General features: G+C 31.1%; 1 protein-coding gene across 4 annotated transcripts in view; it reads left to right on the top strand.

Annotated features, from left to right (window-relative positions):
• The window catches only part of LOC126886795 (glutathione S-transferase-like), a 135,258-nt gene that overhangs the window by 53,071 nt on the left and 63,041 nt on the right, over nt 1-19,146 (top strand). The window contains exons 1-4 of one of the 4 annotated variants that reach the window (XM_050653857.1): nt 8,470-8,776; nt 12,326-12,493; nt 14,757-14,896; nt 17,278-17,535. The exons of 1 other annotated variant lie outside the window; for it this stretch is intronic. In XM_050653857.1, coding sequence (XP_050509814.1) covers nt 8,635-8,776; nt 12,326-12,493; nt 14,757-14,896; nt 17,278-17,466 — 639 coding nt within the window. In that variant the 5' untranslated portion in view covers nt 8,470-8,634 and the 3' untranslated portion in view covers nt 17,467-17,535. Of the gene's footprint in view, nt 1-8,469; nt 8,777-12,325; nt 12,494-14,756; nt 14,897-17,277; nt 17,536-19,146 lie in introns of those variants that run through there. 2 more of the 4 variants (XM_050653859.1, XM_050653853.1) reach the window with 2 other exon arrangements.

Here is a 19,146-nt window from a genome sequence, read left to right on the forward strand (position 1 = left end):
TTTTGAAGATCGTTGAAGATTCTTTTTACTTTATCGTACTACATACGCAGTATGAGTAGTGTGACCAACTCCAATTTAGTCGAATTCGGGACAAGACTGTAAAAAATAGCTGAAATCCGGGACTTTTCAATGAAAATCGGGCCATTCTTTTTAAATATAAAACTTTAATATCTGTTTACCTATATAACATTTTTATGTTGACATACATATATTTTTGATGGAATTAAGCCACAATTGGTTGTAATGATAATTACATTTTTCTTAGTTTTTGACGTTTCGACTTCCAATTCGGAAAACGTTCTCAAAATGGGAAAAATTATAAAATCAACTCATGTTGGATTTCCATGTAAATATAGCCTTAGGTTAATATAAAAATGTAATTATTATTATAACCAAATGTGGCTTAATCCCATCAAAAATATTGTCAAATATACCACAAGAAAACAGCTTCAGAACATTTTTATGTTGATCATATTTGTCGAACGATTGAATTTGCTTAAAAATGAGAAGAAAACCTTTAAAAATCACTACGATATATCAGAGACGATACTTGAAATACAGAAACGCAAAAAGTCCACAGTTTGAGGTTTCGTAGAACTATAATACCACGATATAAAATTTGGATGTGGTATTTGTATTAGGTACACTCTAGAAATTGTCGACTTTTTTTCGTCCCATCAATTCAATTTCATGTGAATTCTTAGAAGAATAAAGTATTCAAAATTTCAAAATAGAATTTTACCAAAACGTTGAAAATTCGGATGGCCCGGAAGCCTTGCCCGGGACGCCGGGACACGACTTCGTAATTCGGGCCATGTCCCGGATTTTTCGGACTAGTTGGTCACACTAAGTATGAGTATAATAGATAAAGTTATAGGATCGTGCAAAAAAAATTTTTTCAGATTTCACTTTTTTTCGACGTTTTGAGTCCCCCTGAGTCTAAAAAGCAAATAAAAAACATGTCGGAAATATGTACGTATGTACGTACGTACGTATGTACGTACGTATGTCGCCACCGCCCAGCAAAAACTACTGGACCGATTTCGATTAAATTCGGTATAAGTAAGTTTAAGAGAATTTTGTCGAGAAACTAAGCTTTTGAAAAAAACCTCTCAAAGGGGGGCCGAAATAGGGGGGTTATTTGGAGCCCATTTTTGCAAATTTTGACCGAAACGAATGAAATTTAACTTAAAGTTAGCTCATCGATATTTAAATAGAAATACGGAATTTGATATTTCCAAATCCAAAATGGCGGCCAGCATGGCCGACCGCCCACCCGATACATTTCCCTACAAATCTAAAAACTTGTTTAAGATAAATTTAATTTGAAAAAACATCTATATAGCCTAAAGATGGGGCTATAACAAAAATATTATCGTTTTTCGGAAAAAGTTATGGGTTACCTACATTTAAGGGGTCAAAATTTGACATAAATTTGAACTAAATTTTCTCAAAAATGACTCCAAGGAATTTATTTATTTTTTGATATATTTTTGATATCCTATCAGTAAATTGAATAACATTGGTCAGATTTCTTAACTCCTCATGTGAGGGGAGTTATGAATTTTTTATAAAAAAATATTCGAGTGCCCGTAACTACCTCTGTAACAGAAACTAAAATTTTAAATTTGGCAGACATATATAGTACTTTGTTATCTATTAGCACAATAAATTTTACCCACAATATGGCTTCCGGTTTAACCGGAAATGAAAAAAAAAATCTTAATTTTTTACATACGCCCTGTATATTTTTACATATTTTGAAAGAATGTAAAATTATTTTTCCAATGACATAAAACTCGTTGCTGTAACTCAAAAACTCGAAAAGTTACAGAAAATTGAAATTTTGTTAGAACCTTGTGTGTGTCCCCTCTCACGCGATCATAGCATAGCATTATTGTAGGGCAGTCAATGAGGGTATTTGGCTCCGAATTCCATCCTACTACATCGATGTACTTGATATTTTCACAGTAAGTAGGGAATAGCTCAAGAAACAAAATCTACCCTATATACTATGGCGCTTTTATCTTGGGGCAATTCCCACCCCTTCAAGGGGGTGGAAAATTTATTGGTCAAAATAAGCATGGAAGTGGCTAGAGAACCTATTTTTAAGCAAAAACTGACCTATACTTTTTTTTGAGAACTCAATACTTTTTGAGTTATGCGTAGTTGAAAATTGGCCATTTTCATTTAAAAATGACACGTTTTCGGACGGTTTTTTGTGAATACCTTAAAAACTATGCATCAAACTAAAAACACTATATAAATTTTTTTTTTAATTATAAATAACACAGAGATTCGTTCCTTCGTTAATTTTCTATTTATAATAAAAAAAGAGATATGGTAGGTAAAAAGAGTTTGTTTTTTGGTGCATGCTCAAAGTGCTCATGCTTTTGTAGTGTTTGAAAAGGCCTTTAAAACGAGCACCGTTAAATGTCGGTTACATTCAAACTAAGCGAGATATGGTGCAAAAAAATATATGACTAATGTACTTTAAGGAAAAAATGAGAAGTACATACATTTAACCCCTCATTAACCAGAATTTAAATGCATTGTTTTTCTTTTGCAATACCTCTTAATATAGTGTTATTTCTACTTTCAAAAAGTTGGACGGGTGAAAAAAATAAGATCAAATTATAGAGCGCATTTTTAAATTTTCTTAAAATTCTTCCTTTTGCTCCATGCAATTCGAAAATAAAAATGTTCTATCCCCGAGAAGTGGTGAGAACCGCCCCCATGATAAAAGCGCCATAGTATATAGGATAGACTTTGAATTAGGAGATTGGGCTTTGGGCTACTCCCAAAATTTCATTACAATCCATGCAGTAAAATGCAAATATTGTAAACTATTAATTTCTCAGAAAAATGGACTAATTTGAAATGAAAGTATGACTAATATTCTATTGATTTATGCAATAATCTATAGTGTGTCCCCGAACATTTTCTCAAATGCGGGAATTAATGATGCGTAGAACCATAAAATATTTTCAAGTATACAAGGTGTTTCTAAAATATCAAAATAACGAGTAACTTTGTTATTTTTATAGAATGCCAGTATCTAGTACGATAACGATAATAGATCGGTACGATAAAGTTCTCGGGCGGCCCTTCCGTCCAGCGTTTTTGGTTTAGAATTTATGGTTTAATATGTCAGGAATGTATGTCAGGTTTAGTATGGTTTAGTATGGGCAGTATGTCAAATTATTAGTCGGTTAATTATTATTAGGTCTCTTCTATTTAATGGAGTATGCAAGATGGCCTTCACATGCGGAGAGATTCCATTTAGTTTGGTTCCTGCATCTTTCCAGTAGTTTTCCATATAAGAACTCATACATTGAGCATTAACATGGATCATTGAGCGTTTACATTGAGCAAATATTAGGCTTCTAAGGTCGGTGTATGGATCATTTATTAATTTTGTTGTGTATTGTTAATTTATTGTTTGATAAGTTTTCCACTTTCTAATTTCCGTCTATTCATATTCGTACATGCGAAAGTACCCAGAATTATATTTTATTCATTTTTTATTGTAGGAAAGATTGGATTTGCACGGTGTAGGTGTTTACCCCTAACACATTTGTCCTCACTACACGTTTTGAAAAAATGAAGGCTTCCAAAATGGTGTGCAATTTCAGCAGTTTGTATGTATGGATATGACGTGAGTATATAAGGCTGTAAGGGTTTGGTCAGTAGTTGGATTAGCCTTCGAGAAAAATTTATAACTTGTAGAGATCGACCTACTGATCCACATCAAAGTAAGAAGATTTTATTCTTTCTCTGGTGACCAACAACATTTCGATGTAACTGCAAGTAAAATTCTTCTACTAATAACACACTCGAGATTAAATCAATTAAGTAAAAATTATTTACAGAAAAGCATATTATATTTCTGCAAAAAACACTTAAGAGGAAACAGTAGCGATCAACAGGTAGCGAAAACGCGTTCCAAGATTGCGGCTGTAATTTTGAATATTTTTTCGAGATATTTGGCACACGTATTCGTAATATAATAAAGAATGGCGGTACAGAGCCCAATTTGAAAAATATATTAATATGAGGAAATTACTCCGTAATTAAGTACAAAATTAAAAAAAACGAGCCTGTACCGCCATTAAGAAGAACAAAAAATGCACTTTTTTCAAATAAACTTTTTTATCCGATGCCTAGATTTTACGTCATTTTGGAACTACTAATGAAATAAAAAATTTTAGTAGTTCCAAAATGACACAAAATCTGGGCATCGGATAAAAAAGTTTATTTGAAGAAAGTGTATTTTTTGGTTCTTCTTAATGGCGGTACAGGCTCGTTTTTTTAATATTGCATTTAATTACAGAGTAATTTCCACATATTAATATATTTTTCAAATTGGGCTCTGTACCGCCATTCTTTATTATATTACGGATACGTGTACCAAATATCTCGAAAAAATATTCAAAATTACAGCCGCAATCTTGGAACGCGTTTTTGCTACCTGTTGATCGCTACTGTGTCACCTTAAAAGAATTTTTATGCTTTGTCATTTGCAAACATCAAAACTTAATTAAAAACATACTTTATCATCATTACGCGATAAAATCTAAAAGATAGATGTGTCAATAATTAACCAATATGTATTTGTATTAAAAGATTACAATGGTTAAAAATACGAAATAAAAACACTTATGAATCTTAACCAAATACATAGTAGCCGAGAGTTATAAATTGTACTAAACGATCAGGGCATTTAGAGGAACAAATAAATCGATTTTTAAATACAGTTGCACCTAGAGACTTGCAACTTTTTGCATTGTGTTCGGGACGAGGTCAGGAAAAAGTCTATTAGTGCAGTCACTGAAGGTATTCACCTCCGATTTCGTTGAACCTCCATCGATTTTCATAAAAATTGGTGAGCAGTTAGAGGATAACTCAAGGAACAAAGGTGACATGATGCCAACTTGCGCTTTTACCCTGGGGGTTAATGCCACCCTCTTTCGGGGGTGAAAATTATTTTCTTAAAAATAATACCATAAATAGATAGAGGGACAAATTCTAAGCAAAATTTGTTATGTAAAGTTATTAACAGAAATGAATACTTTTTGAGTTATTAAAGATCAAAAATTTTATTTTTTCGTAAAAAAATGCATGTTTTAAAGCTGTTTTTCACGTTTAACTCAAAAACTATGAGCTTTTGCAAAAATACACTCTTTACCTAAAGAACTAAATTAATGTTAATTCGAAGTGAGATATGGGTAATTGAATGTATATTTTTTTCGACTAGTACTCAAATCTAAGTATTTAAGCTTAAATAACGGGAAAACGATGCATTTTATAAAATATACCTGCTAAACACTTGTCAAGGTACTTCGGAATGCCTATCAAATGAGCTCCAGAAGAAGTTAATAGCATCAAAATTAAGCAAGTTATGATGAAAATAAAAGAACCTTTTCGAATTATTTAGGAAAAAGTGAAAAATAAAACATACGCCATTTCCTCAAAAATTAAAATTTATAGTAATCCTTACAATAATTTCTTTGTATTAGCATAAGTAATGATTTTAACATTTTTTACCGGTTTAGAATGCATATTTAAAAAAAAGGTATAATTTAAAAAAATAAGAATTTTTAAAATTATCACTGTTTTCATTTTTTTTTTGATAATAACTCAAAAAATGCGTAAAAAATTATATCTAACCAAATTTTAATATTTTCTATATAAAATATTATACCGTTTTTAATATTTCTGTAGGGTGAAAAATAACCGAATTGGAAGCGTTTAAAGCTTAAATTTTGCTGCGAGAACCATGTAACCGTGGCCATTTAATCTTTGATTTTTAAAAACGTTAGGGGTTTAAAAGATTAAGTTTAACGTTTAATAGTCTTTGGAATTATCTTTCCAGTGGTTTTTAGATTAACTTTATATCGTAAAAATTAAGGGAGTTATTAAAAAAAAGATAACATTTTTCGGAAAAATTTTTAAAAGATAAAGTTTGAAAAATTTTTAGAGCAAAAATTTTAATGCTATCAACTTGTTAGGGATCTCATTTGATAGATATGTACTTCTAAGTACTTTCACAAATGTGTTATAAGTATATGTTATAAAATGCATCATTTTTCCGTAATTTAAGCTTGAGTACTTAGATTTGGGTACTCGCCGAAAAAAATATACATTCAATTACCTATAACTCACTTTTATTTAACAATAAAAGGTTATTTTAGCAAGGACTTCATTTAATTTTTTATTAGCTTCAATTTTGATAATATTAATTTTTTTTGTAAAAACTTATAGTTTTTCAGTTATTTATGGAAAATCGGTTAAAAACATGCATTTTTCTCACGAAAAATTAAAATGTTTGATCTTCAATAACTCAAAAAGCTTTGATTTATTTTAATAACTTTATATAACAAATTTTGCTTACAATTTGTCCACCTATCTAATTATGGGGTTATTTTTAATTAAATAATTTTCACTCCCGAGAAGGGGTGGCATCCACCCCCAGGGTAAAAACGCAAGTTGGCACCATGTCACCTTTGTTCCATGATATATCCTCTAATCACTCACCAATTTTCATGCAAATCGATGGAGGTTGAACGAAATCGGAGGTAATAGCTCATATCCACCTCAGTGACTGCACTATATCTACAATAGAAAAATGGGTGGAAATGCATTTGCACTTACAGTGCGTAAAATGCATCTAAAAGTGCATGAAATTTTTCGGGCCATATCGGATTTTAAGAAAACATGTCAAAATCAGTACAGTGGAACCTTGATTTTGACATGTGTAAAATAGAGAATGTGGTAAAAATTAGTAAAATACATATAAATAATAAACAAATACACGTCGTTATAATTGCAAAATCATGAAATATATATGCACAGTACATCTAAATTACGTTCAGTTGTATTCAGTGTCTATTGTTTATTTCTTGGTAAAAAACTCAGTCAAAGTGAAAAAATATTTGTTTTGTCTGATGAAAATCGGTCCGGCTTAGCCGGACTTCCTGGTTATCGGGGGCCGAGTTATGGAGGTTCCACTGTATATTAATACCAACATCTTATTACTCGGGGGGTTTTGTGGTAGCTGACCCCTGGAGTACCTGATGCCCAGTGTTTTTATTGCTGGGGCACGTCATCTTCTAGAGTTTCGAAGGTTTCCCTCACTAAATTAATGCAAACAGATTACAGAGTATATCATAATTTGTAGTTTCTCGAAAGTGCTCGCTATCTAAGGAAATGGACTGGTCTAACGTAAGCTGATCTATTTAAGCTGCTGTGAATAGGATGAAATGGGTCAATGTGGTCCCTAACATCTCTAGACCATAGGAAACTTTAGAAGAAAAAGCTCGCTATAATCACGATGTCGTCAGCGAACCTGAGATGGTTTACCACATTCTGTCCAATTTATAGTTTTGAAGATGCCTTCCAAGGATAGGTTAAACAGTTTTGGCGATATTACATCTCCTTGTTGAACTCCTCTCTTAATGGGGATGGGCTTTGTATTTTCATTTAGTTGTAATATCATAGTTGCATTTTCATATATATTATTTGTAGAAGTTGCCTATATCTCGAATATATTTTACAATCATTTATAGCTAGTTCTATTGCCCACATCTCGATACTATCAAATGCCTTTTCATAGTCTACAAAAGCAAGAAATACAGGTAGTTGGCATTTATTTGTTTTCTCTATCAATGTTGTCATTGATAGTCAGCCTGTTCAAGCGGTTGGTAATTATCCATTTTGTAAGTCCCAGCTTATAGTGAAGCGGTGAGCGTTGAAAATAGCGGTAAGAGGCGCGTAGATAGAGGTGCCGAAGATATAACTAAGCGGTAAGTGCATATTTAAATAATTTACGAAGTTTTATTTAAGCGATAACTATGCGTTTGTTCACATAGAGGTGAATCTATAGGTAAACCGCTACGCTATCCTCTATGCTCGCCGCTTTACTATAAACTTAGATTTCAACCAATTGTTAATATTTCTCATAAACAGTTTGTATGCTGGGCTGACCAACGATATAGCTCTATAATTTTTTAAATAAACTTTTACATATAAGTAAAACAACTTCTTAGTACTTCGATGTTAGAGTTTATTTAACTATATGGTATACAGCCAACCCATAGAACTATCCCTTTTTAGTTTATAGTTTTTTAGGTCACATTTGTACCCTTTTTGTGTGAGGGTACTGCTGGACTCTCGTTCTAGTCTTTAGGGATTTTGCTATTATTATGGAGACTTTATTAAATAGCTCTGTTAGTATAGGGATTGTTATTGTCTTGCTTGTTTTCAAGAGCTTCTCAATTATTATACAGTCGTGTCATGGAACTTTACTATTTTTTAGCTCTTTTAAAGCTCTTTCTTGTTCGATATTATGTAGTACTGATGTAGTACCTACCTCTGATCCCACTTTTTTTTATTTTTATTTATCTTTATGCGTGAAACTAATAAATTAACATTCAATTATTCAGAGAGTCTAATAATATATAGTTGTGGAACTAGAAATAAATGCATGTAACGATTATAATAATTATTTAGCACTTTTGACTTTTGAGATTAGATATAGTAACTAAATAACTATAAAAACCTTTTCTACCTATCTATGATTTAATTCGAATAATAAAACCGGTGTTTGTAAGTGGAAAAATTTAGTAATCTAAAATGGCACACACATATAAACTGACCTACTTTGATATCCAGTTCATTGGAAGAGGTGAACAGATTCGATTGCTGTTGAGCTATGGAGGAATTCCGTTTGAGGATATACGCATCAAACATGCGGATTGGCCAAAAATTAAACCCAGTAAGTACTAATTATTGTTGCTATAGAATTATAGTCAATAGTTATAGCAAAAAAATAAAATAACAACGGTTTTCTTTTGATACCAAACTAGTATTTTTTATTTGTTTTTATTCCAATTGTATATCGAGTTAAATGTATTAGTTTTTATACTAAGCGTATGTTTTTGAATACGATTACCTATAGCCGTTAATACAAATGTAGTTCTTTGAAATGTAATATACAGTTACAAACTCTCACAGGCGTAGCCAGGTTTTAGTTTCGGAGGGGGTTCAAAAAAATAAAACGACTAAAAGTACATAAAATAACCCTTATATATTGTGCACCCAGTGCTCGAAAATTAGCATCATTATGAAGTGGTTGTTCGGACTCTGGTATAATGTGGATCAGCCCCAAATCAGTTTTACCTCTTAAAGGTATACCTTGTTTACCGCAAAATAATATTCCTTTTGCGATAGGTCTTGATTTTTTAGGTTTTCTTTTTGCTGTCTGTTCCTTTCAGAAGACAACTGCTCATCAATTAACAAAGCCTGGGTAGACATTATTTTTAGGAAGTTATCTGCTAGTTCCGAATTTCATTTGTGATGTGATTTTGCATGAGTTTCGAATATTCCAAGTGCATGTTTCCAATTGCAAAATGGGTCACTTATAAGCTGGCCGACCCGCTGATGATGGCCCCCTTTACTTTCATTATCAGCGAACGTCTCACTACGACACAAATTCTACAGTATGCATTCAGAGCATGAAAACCAGGACAATTTTTATCCATTTCATTTGAAAGCGCAAAATTCGTTTTGTAGAAATGGAAAACTTATAATCTTTAGGTGGAGTCCAAGGCTCTTGTAAGATTTGGGCCTTTAGATATTCACCTTTTATTTGGTCTTGATTTGCATAAAATTCAACATCCAATTTAGAATGATGAAAATATGACATAACAGGTGAGCTGGTTCTAATACTGGTTCGCAAAGAGGGCGCAAGCGGCACCATCGACTCGGTCTCGACATTGAATACTGCAAACGAACTCAAACGAAAATATTTACTAAATTAAACAAAATTTTGTTGCTTACTAAAAATTCTTCTAATACTTAATTTATATAATCTGACTCATTTATATCGGCAATTCAGACATATATTATACATTTTAAAGTAGAAGACTTTAAAATGATATTGCCAATATTTATGAGTTGCGTTCCTGAGACGACTTTACTGAAAGATAGTTCATTCGATTACGTGAAATTAACCCCAACTCAAGAATATAAATGAGTCAGATTTAATAAATTATTAGAAGAATTTTTTACTAAGCAACAACATTTTGTTTAATTTAGTAATATTTTGTATTTTGACAACGACATCCGAATTGGGAGTCGAAACGTTAATAAAAGTATATTTTTCAATTTAATTGTGGCTTATTTCCCAATAAAAATAGTTAATTAGATCTTATGATTTCTAAAACTTTTAGGATGTTTATTCAAGGAAGTGAAATTGAAATGATTAGAACTTAAAAAGGTTTCCATGGCGCCTGTCCTTATTTTAATTTTATAAATATTAATGTCTTAACTTTTCGGGGGGGGGGGGGGGGTTGAACCCCAAAACCCCCTGGCTACGCCCGTGCAAACTCTTCTCTGTCTTCAGCTGTTCTGATTAGCTGTTCAAAATTTAGCCCTCTCCATTGATCGATGTTTCTTAGCCACGATAGTCTTTTCCTTCCTAACTTTTTTCTAACTTTCACTGTGTTTAAAAGTTCTCGTTCCTTGAATATTCTATGCAGCACTTCTTCGTTTGAGGTGTGCGATGTCCATGAGCTTTTCGCTTTTCATGAAATTTTGAGGATTTTCCGGTAGATCCATATTTCAAAGGCCTACAATTTATTTACAGTTGATATTTTAAGGGTACGTCTCAACTGCATACATAGAGAAGAGTCGACCAGGCGCACGTAGCATTTTGATAAACGAGTCGAATTTCGAGTTTTATTCAAGAATCACATAGCAGATAACAGTTTTTTTATTTTTTCGAAAGATTTTCTGGCCTGCTATATTCTTGATCTTATTTCTACATCAGAATTTAGGCTGCTCTCGGTCCAACATGCCAGTTACTTCAATTTATTGACCTATCCTAAAATGTGCCCGTTTATTCTCCAAGGTTGAGGTACATTTTGGTGTTTTCGGATTGACATTACTACCAATCCAATTGCTATTATCTGTTTTATTTTTAATTGTATTAAAAAGAGTTTAATACAGTTTTCTTACTCCTTATCTTGTATGTAGTAATAAGTATACACACAATTTGAAGGGGAGAAACCAATGTGTTCTAGATTGAACGTATACAGGGTGTAACAAAAATACAGGTCATAAATTAAACCACATATTTTGGGACCAAAAGTAGTTCGATTGAACCTAACTTACCTTAGTACAAATGTGCACATAAAAAAAGTTATAGCCCTTTGAAGTTGCAAAATGAAAATGGATTTTTTCCAATATATCGAAAACTATTAGAGATTTTTTATTGAAAATGGACATGTGTCATTGTTATGGCAGGAACACCTTAAAAATAAATTATAGTAAAATTTGTGCTCCCCATAAAAAATTATGGGGGTTCGGTTCCCTTAAACCCACCTAAACTTTTGTGCACGTCCCAATTAAATTATTATTATGGTACCATTAGTAAAACAAAATGTTTTTAAAATTTTTTTGCTTCTTAGTACTTTTTCGAAAAACCAGTTTTTATCGAGATATTTTGAATATTTGTCAAATCCACCACATATTTTGTATATGGTTAAGTACGATTATCGAGACTTGGTAATAATACGAAAAGTTACATTTTTAAGTATATTTTGAACCATATTAAAAAAGAAGCCACATCTCAATAAAATGTGCCTTATCAAAAACATACTAAGAGACAAAAAAGTTTTAAAAACACTGTTTTTAACTAATGGTACCGCAATAACAGTTTAATTGAAACGCATGCAAACATTTGGGGGATTTAAAGGAACAAAACCCCCATAAAATTTTTATGTAAACATATTAAAAAGGAAGCCGTATCTCGATAAAAAATGGCTTATCGAAAAAATACTAATAGGCAAAAAAGTTTTAAAAATATTGTGGTTAACCAAAGGTACCACAATTATAATTTAATTGGAACGTACACAAAAGTTTGGGGGGGTTTAAGGGAACAAAACCCCCATAAATTTTTTATGGGATGCACAAATTTCACTTTAATTTTTTTTAAAGATAATCCTGCCATAAGAATGCCACATGTCTATTTTCAATAAAAAATCTCCAATAGTTTTCGATATATTGGAAAAAATCAATTTTCATTTTATAACTTCAAAGGGCTATAACTTTTTTATGTGCACATCTGTACTAAGGTGAGTTAGGTTCAATCGAACTATTTTTGGTCCTAGAATATGCGGTTTAATTTATGACCTGTATTTTTGTTACACCCTGTATATCTCCACTCCCGTTTTGATGGCCTCGTGGAGAAAGCAAAAATCTCAATACATTAATTTCTAATGTTTTCTTTTTTATCTGTATATAAAAAAAATATTCATTCTAGCTACTCCTCTTGGACAGCTTCCAGTATTAGAGATAGATGGAAAAGCAATCCCCCAATCTACGGCAATCTGTAGATACTTAGCATCACTGGTAAAACTGGATGGCAAAGATGTGAAAGAAAATATTGCACTAGATGTTGCCATCGAAACTATTTTGGATGTACAAAACCGTAAGTTTTTTAAATAAATGTATCTTTAAAATAAAAAATATACACATGCTGTTTAATTGATACATGTCAAGATTTTGCTGTCAAAATATTATATACATACGACCTACGCTCCTTTATGAGAATTAGGTTTATCTATGCTTCGTGTCGCTTCATGTTTAACTATAAATATCTCGAAAAATAATGACTTTATCGTTACGAATGAAGAGTATATTATTTACATAGAAAGTGTTTGATTATCGAAAAATTGCACTAAAGTGGTAATTTCGCCAGTGGCGTAGAATTTGGGAAACTTAAACCATTTACTTTCCCCTATCGTTCGCCTCTGATGATATGACAAATAGTTTTAAAGTACTGGGTACAAATAGGTTTTAAATTTTTAAATAAAACACCCTGTAACTCAGTAAGGACCATGTTTTATGCAAGTAATTTATATGTATAGTCCAGGGCGCGTCTCTTTTGAGATAGACGTTGAGAGGTGACTCAAATGTTTTTGCATAAATTGCTTTAAAATAACTCAAATAATAATATTTGCATTATCCTCCCACTCAAAATGGTCCGGTACATTGTTTAAATAATCAAAATATCAAAATATGAACGAAAAATTCGATTTTTTTATTGGTTTTTTGATTATAACTTTAAAACTATTCATTTCTGAGAAAAGTTGTACTGACATAAAAGTTGCGTAATTAAATTTCCTACAATATAGAATTGGTTACCTATTTAAAAAATATTCGCCCTTGTTGCAAAATAGCAATAATTGCGAAAAAAACCATACCAAAACAAATATTCGCATTTTACGTTTTTCAACCATTTATGCTATACTTACCTTCATATTTTACCCAGAAAAACTTTATGATATAGTAAAACAACACTGTAAATTTCATTAAGATCGGTTTAATAGACTTTGCAAAATAAATTTTGGAATCCAGCTTTCGCAAAAAAAAAACCATTTTTTTAAAATGTTGCAGGACTGAAAATAAAGTAGATAGCAAGTTGATTTTTTTTTTGCTTATAGAAGTGTACTGTACCTTTCATTTCAATTTGCAAAATTAAAATCGATTAATTATCACGGCGTCAGGAAATTTTTTAAATAAACAATAATTTTTGGTGCTACGCGCAGGACAGCGGTGTTCGATTCACACAAGTTGATTTCCACCAAAATTTCTTCCAATCTTTATCTAATATATTATTTTCTTACTCTATATTTTGTTGTATTTTAATTCCACAAAAATCAAACTAATTTTATTATTGTTTGTGAAATATTGTTTAAACAATTGCATATGTTTAAAAATAATAAAGTTTTATTTTCTAAGTTAAAATATATGAACAAAGAAAGTTTTTGCTAAAAAAGTGTTATTTCAAAGAATGGGTTTTTATTTTGAAATGAACAAATTTATTTATTTATATCGAAATGTAATAAAAATTAAAATGTATCAATCATTATCAAAGGTCACTGGAATGCCCAATCAGAGCAAACTATCCGCTGTACTGCGCGTAGCACCAATAATTAATGTTAATTTTAAAAAATTCCTGACGCCGTGGTAGTTAATCGATTTTAATTTTGCAAATTGCAAATAAAAGGTACAGTACACTTCTATACGAAGAACAATTTCAACTTGCTATCTACTTTATTTTCAATCCTGTAACATTTGGAAAAAATGAATTTTTTTTGCGAAAGCTGGATTGCAAAAGTTATTGAACCAATCTTAATGAAATTTACAGTATTGTTTTACTGTATCATAAAGTTGTTCTGGGTGAAATATAAAGGTCCTAAGTGTAACACAAATGGTTTAAAAACGTAAAATGCGATTACATGTTTTTGTATGGTTTTTTCGCAATTATTGCTATTTTGCAACAAGGGTGACTATTTTTTAAATTTTTAACCTATTCTATATTATAGGAAATTTAATTACGCAACTTTTATGTCAGTACAACTTTTCTCGGAAATGAATACTTTTAAAGTTATAATCAAAAAAACAAAGAAAAATATCGAACTTTTCCTTCATTTTTTGACATTTTGATTATTTAAACAATGTTCCGGACCTTTTTGAGAGGGAGGATAACTCAAATATTATTGTTTGAGTTATTTTCAAACAATTTATAGGAGTCTACAGTTAAAACATTTCCAAGTATTAATGAAATGCCCTGTATACATGTAGTTAATGAATGTTTTAATAATATTTGTTGTATCTAATTTTATTTAATTTATGTTTAAATTTTAATTCAATAATCTGATTATACTTAATTCTATATTTTGTTGCAGTTACCTACGATTGTATGTTTATGAGTGATGCGGTAGCAAAAGAGGAAAAACTTAAAAAACTAAAACAAGTCATATCTGTCAATTTTGGAAAATTAGAAGAATATGCGAAAAAACACAATGGCTACATAGCTTTTGAACGAGTAAGTATATTACTAGTCCATTAAAATGTTACATTTTTAAGCCATACCTTGCATTTGTTAGAGGAGTCAATTTTATTTCTTTATTGTGTAGGGGGATCAGTAGAAAATTAAGTTCAAGTTTTTGGGGTCGCAACCCTACGGAAAATCTAATTAAATATAAAATGTAGCAAATTAAATTTTCTACAATTTTGTTTTTATTACTTTATATCGTCAAGTGACCAACAAAAAAGATATAAACAAAAATATGTAAAAAAATTTTAACAAGTTTCTTTTTGGAGGTTACAACTTTTTTTCAGTTCATTTTAAAATAGAATAACATTATAGCAATTTTGTAGATGGTTTTTCAGCGAACAATTTCCACTATAAAGTTGTTTAATTCTATTTATTTATATAGGTTTTACAGCGCTCCAAACTTGACCAGATTCTCGAATGCTCATAGGGATACAATAAAAACAAAAGTTAGGCTTACTGTTCTATCTATATGTATATATTTTTTATTCATACAATTTTTTATAACTTTAACATTTCAAAGCTATTATTAATCTGTTTTTGACCTTTCTCCCCACTACAAAACTTATAACCCGAAGCATATATAGAAAAGGCCCAAGAAGTTATTTGAGGAAAAATTCGCCGGTTCAGAAGAAGAATGACGCAACCACAAAATGCAAAATTCTTAAGAAGAGCAAAAAAACGATTTTTGATATCAAAATCATAAAGTATGATCAAAATTAGCCATTCACCACACCGTGGTCAGGATCTCGAGATTTAAGCGTTTTTTAGGGTGTCCCGCTTGTCTATGAGGTAACATAACTTTTTTCCTATTGCATATTTTGACTTAAAATTTTCCAAAAAACTTCTTCATGAATTATATTTTATTGCTGTGTTGGTTAAAATTATATCCTAAAAAGTTTGTCACTCAACTTTTTTAAGTAAACATGAAACTAACGAAATATTATGACAACATTTTTAAAAAAATCAACAACTCCTTTTTTAATGTGTTTAAACATTTTGGCCAAATTTCATTGTTATCTACATACTTCAGAGATGACATAGTAAAATTTTCAAAAGGAAATATTTACAGACCAAAGATACAGCGAGGTAAATTTGAAAAATCATCGAAATTGATTTTTGGCATTTTTGTATAAAATTTGATTTTTGAACATGTTCCACCAACTCTAGATAAAAATAAACTTCATATTCGGATTTAGCGACCTCGAAAACATAAAAATAGACCAAAATTGGTTATTCACCTTAAATTTGATTTTCGTGGTCGGTATAACGGTTGATGCCGCTGTAATTAAATTTTCTGTAGGACTGCTAGTTTAAGAGATAGAGCGCGAAAGCCCTTTGCACACCTTTTTCCAATATGGCGGCCGGGGGACAAGGGTGGCGACCCCAAAAACTTGAACTTAAGCTTCTACTGAACCCCGCTACACATAAAAAAATAAAATTGACTCCTCTAAGAAATGCAACCCTAAATGTAACATTTCAATGGACTATTATACCTACGTGTATCAAAATTTTTTATCGATGATGTTTCTTTGTAAATACAGTGTGCGTGAAAAGTATGGAAACACAAAGATATCTGCGACACCCCGTGTGATATCGTAACAAAATGTTGGTTATGTATACCTACATATTATATGGACCAGAGATTTAAAATTTAATATTTTTCACATTACCTATACCTAATGTACAGTTTCTGAGATATATGGATAATATGCGTATTTTTTAAATGGGACCACTCGTATATTTTACACTCTTTTCTAATAGTTTTTTATAGCCGGTGCAAGATATAATCTAGACCAGCGGTTCCCAACCTTTTTTAGCTTGAGGCACATTAACTTAAAAACTCGTTCAGTCACGGCATACTTGAGTAAATAAACTCTATAATGAGTATAATCATAATGTATTGTTATAATGTATGTTATAGGTGAATTTCCCTGCACACCTACATGGACTTCAGGGCACACCAGTGTGCCGCGGCACACTGGTTGGGAACCTCTGATCTAGACGGTATTCTGCCTTTCAGTTCTTAAATATTCTGTAGCCTATTTACTCTTTGCTTTGTAAATAACTGCATAAAAATAATCTAGAAGTGTCAAATCCGGGGATCTTGCTGGCCATTTGGTTGTTCCTCTTCTTCCAATCGAACAATTTGGAAATTTATTATCGAGAAACTCACGAACTCTACAGTTTAGGTAGAGAGCAACAATATTTTCTATTAAGTAATCAACTTGACAAACTATCATTTATAGCTATAAAGTACACTTGTAATTGATCTGGAAAATAGTAATTATTTATGTTATTTATGGTTCTCTATGAACCGTTATCTCTTTAGGAACATTCCAAAACTAACGTTGACGTTAATTTATTTTCAGTTGTCATGGGCTGATACTTTATTCGTCTGCGTCTATCAGTTATTGGTCAATGTTGTAGGTAAGGAGACTGTTGATGCTTATCCTAGTTTACTGAAAGTTAAGAAGAACGTTCTAGCTGCAAAAGGTATCAATAACTGGATTAGAAACCGACCAACGTACCCTGGATATGACCTGAAACAAGATCTGTAAGATTTTTTTTGCTAAATGTATTTCATAATAATTATAATTTCTATGTAAAATAAAGGAAATCATTAAAAATTTTGTTTTAATTTTACGCGAGACTATATGAAACAAAGAAGACTGGTCAAAGAAAAGAGATGAACGAACTAATAAAACTAAATAAATTCAGAACGAAGCATGGGCAGGCTACTTTCGATTTCTATATGTTAAAAGTAACAATAATGAACCACAATCACCTGAAGTGACGACAAACGAAGAAATAAGCATTGAGGAGGGAGCGGTAAAGGAAGAATTAAGGAAACACAGGAACATACACAAAAATTTTAGGGGGGTTTAAGAGAACAAAAACCCCATAAAATTTTAATGGGGAGCAAAAATTTCACTATATTTTTTTAAGATGTTCTTGTCATAATAATGCCACATGTCCATTTTCAATAAAAAATCTCTACTACTTTTCGATATATTGGGCAAAATTGATTTTCATTTTGTTACTTCAAAGGACTTCAATGACTTTTTTGTATGTGCACATTTGTACTAAGGTAAGTTAGGTTTAATCAACCTATTTTTGACCCCAGAATCTGTAGTATATTTTATGACCAATCTTTTCGGGACATCCTGTATAACAGTGCAACCACCATCATCGAAGAAATGCAGTAAAAGCAGCTTATTTGGTACGGAGATGTCCAGAGAATGACAGGTCATCGCCTATCGACGTGAAGATTGGTTTCTCAGCCAGCTGAGCGAAAAAAACGAGGAAAATCTAATAGGGGAGTGCATTTAGATTTTCACTTCGGAAAAAATCAAACAAGATAAAACTTTTTGTAATTTTATTAAGAAATGTTTAATAAACAACATATCAAAAAGTTCTACTCGAGAAGTGGGTGCTTCATTTTTTATTAAACAAATGAACAGCGAAGTTAGATGTTTTTTTAAATAACTCCGAAAATGTAATTTTTAGAAAAAAACTGACTTGACCATTGAAAAATTCAGAAAATTTTACAAAAAAACCTTATATAAAGATTTTTCTAAAATTAAATCTCTAGCTTCTGTAATTTTTTATTTATAACGCTAAAGTCACACTTCTGACACACATTGGCGCACTGTAAACTAGCGTTGGAAGAAGTGCACGGTTGAGTTTTTTTTAATGTAATTCTTTAACTAATGGATCAAAAGAAATTTTGCAAATTGGACCTGAAAGAAGATCAAATAAGCTATCTTATGGTTGTAATAAAGAAAAATAAAATGTATGGACATAAGTACGGTGTGGGCGGAAAGTGAGCCTTACATAAATTTTGTTTAAAAATGATTTAAAAATGTGTAACTAATACAATTTTACTTATAAAACTCTCAAATTTGCACAACTTACCTCTAAATTATCTTACTAAACGATGTTTCATTCAAAAAAAATCTCAAAAATTTAATTCAAATAATACGATGTCTCAAAAAATGTAATTTTTGAAAGCTTCGTAGTTGTACAGAATTCCCACCACTTTAAGACGGTATTACTCAAGCTTGAATAAATCTAATACAATTTTTTTGATATCTTTTTAAAGCTTAGGATGTAACCTTTAAAAAGCACTAAATTATTTTAGTTTAAAAATCAAATAAATAATTTCTTTTTGAGAAAACTAAGAAAGATAACAAAAATGTAATACAAAAACCGAAAATTACCAGCTGAAAAAATGTATA

The sequence above is a fragment of the Diabrotica virgifera genome, chromosome 6 (genome assembly GCF_917563875.1).
Source record: "Diabrotica virgifera virgifera chromosome 6, PGI_DIABVI_V3a".
In the NCBI taxonomy this organism is placed as follows: Eukaryota; Metazoa; Arthropoda; class Insecta; order Coleoptera; family Chrysomelidae; genus Diabrotica; species Diabrotica virgifera.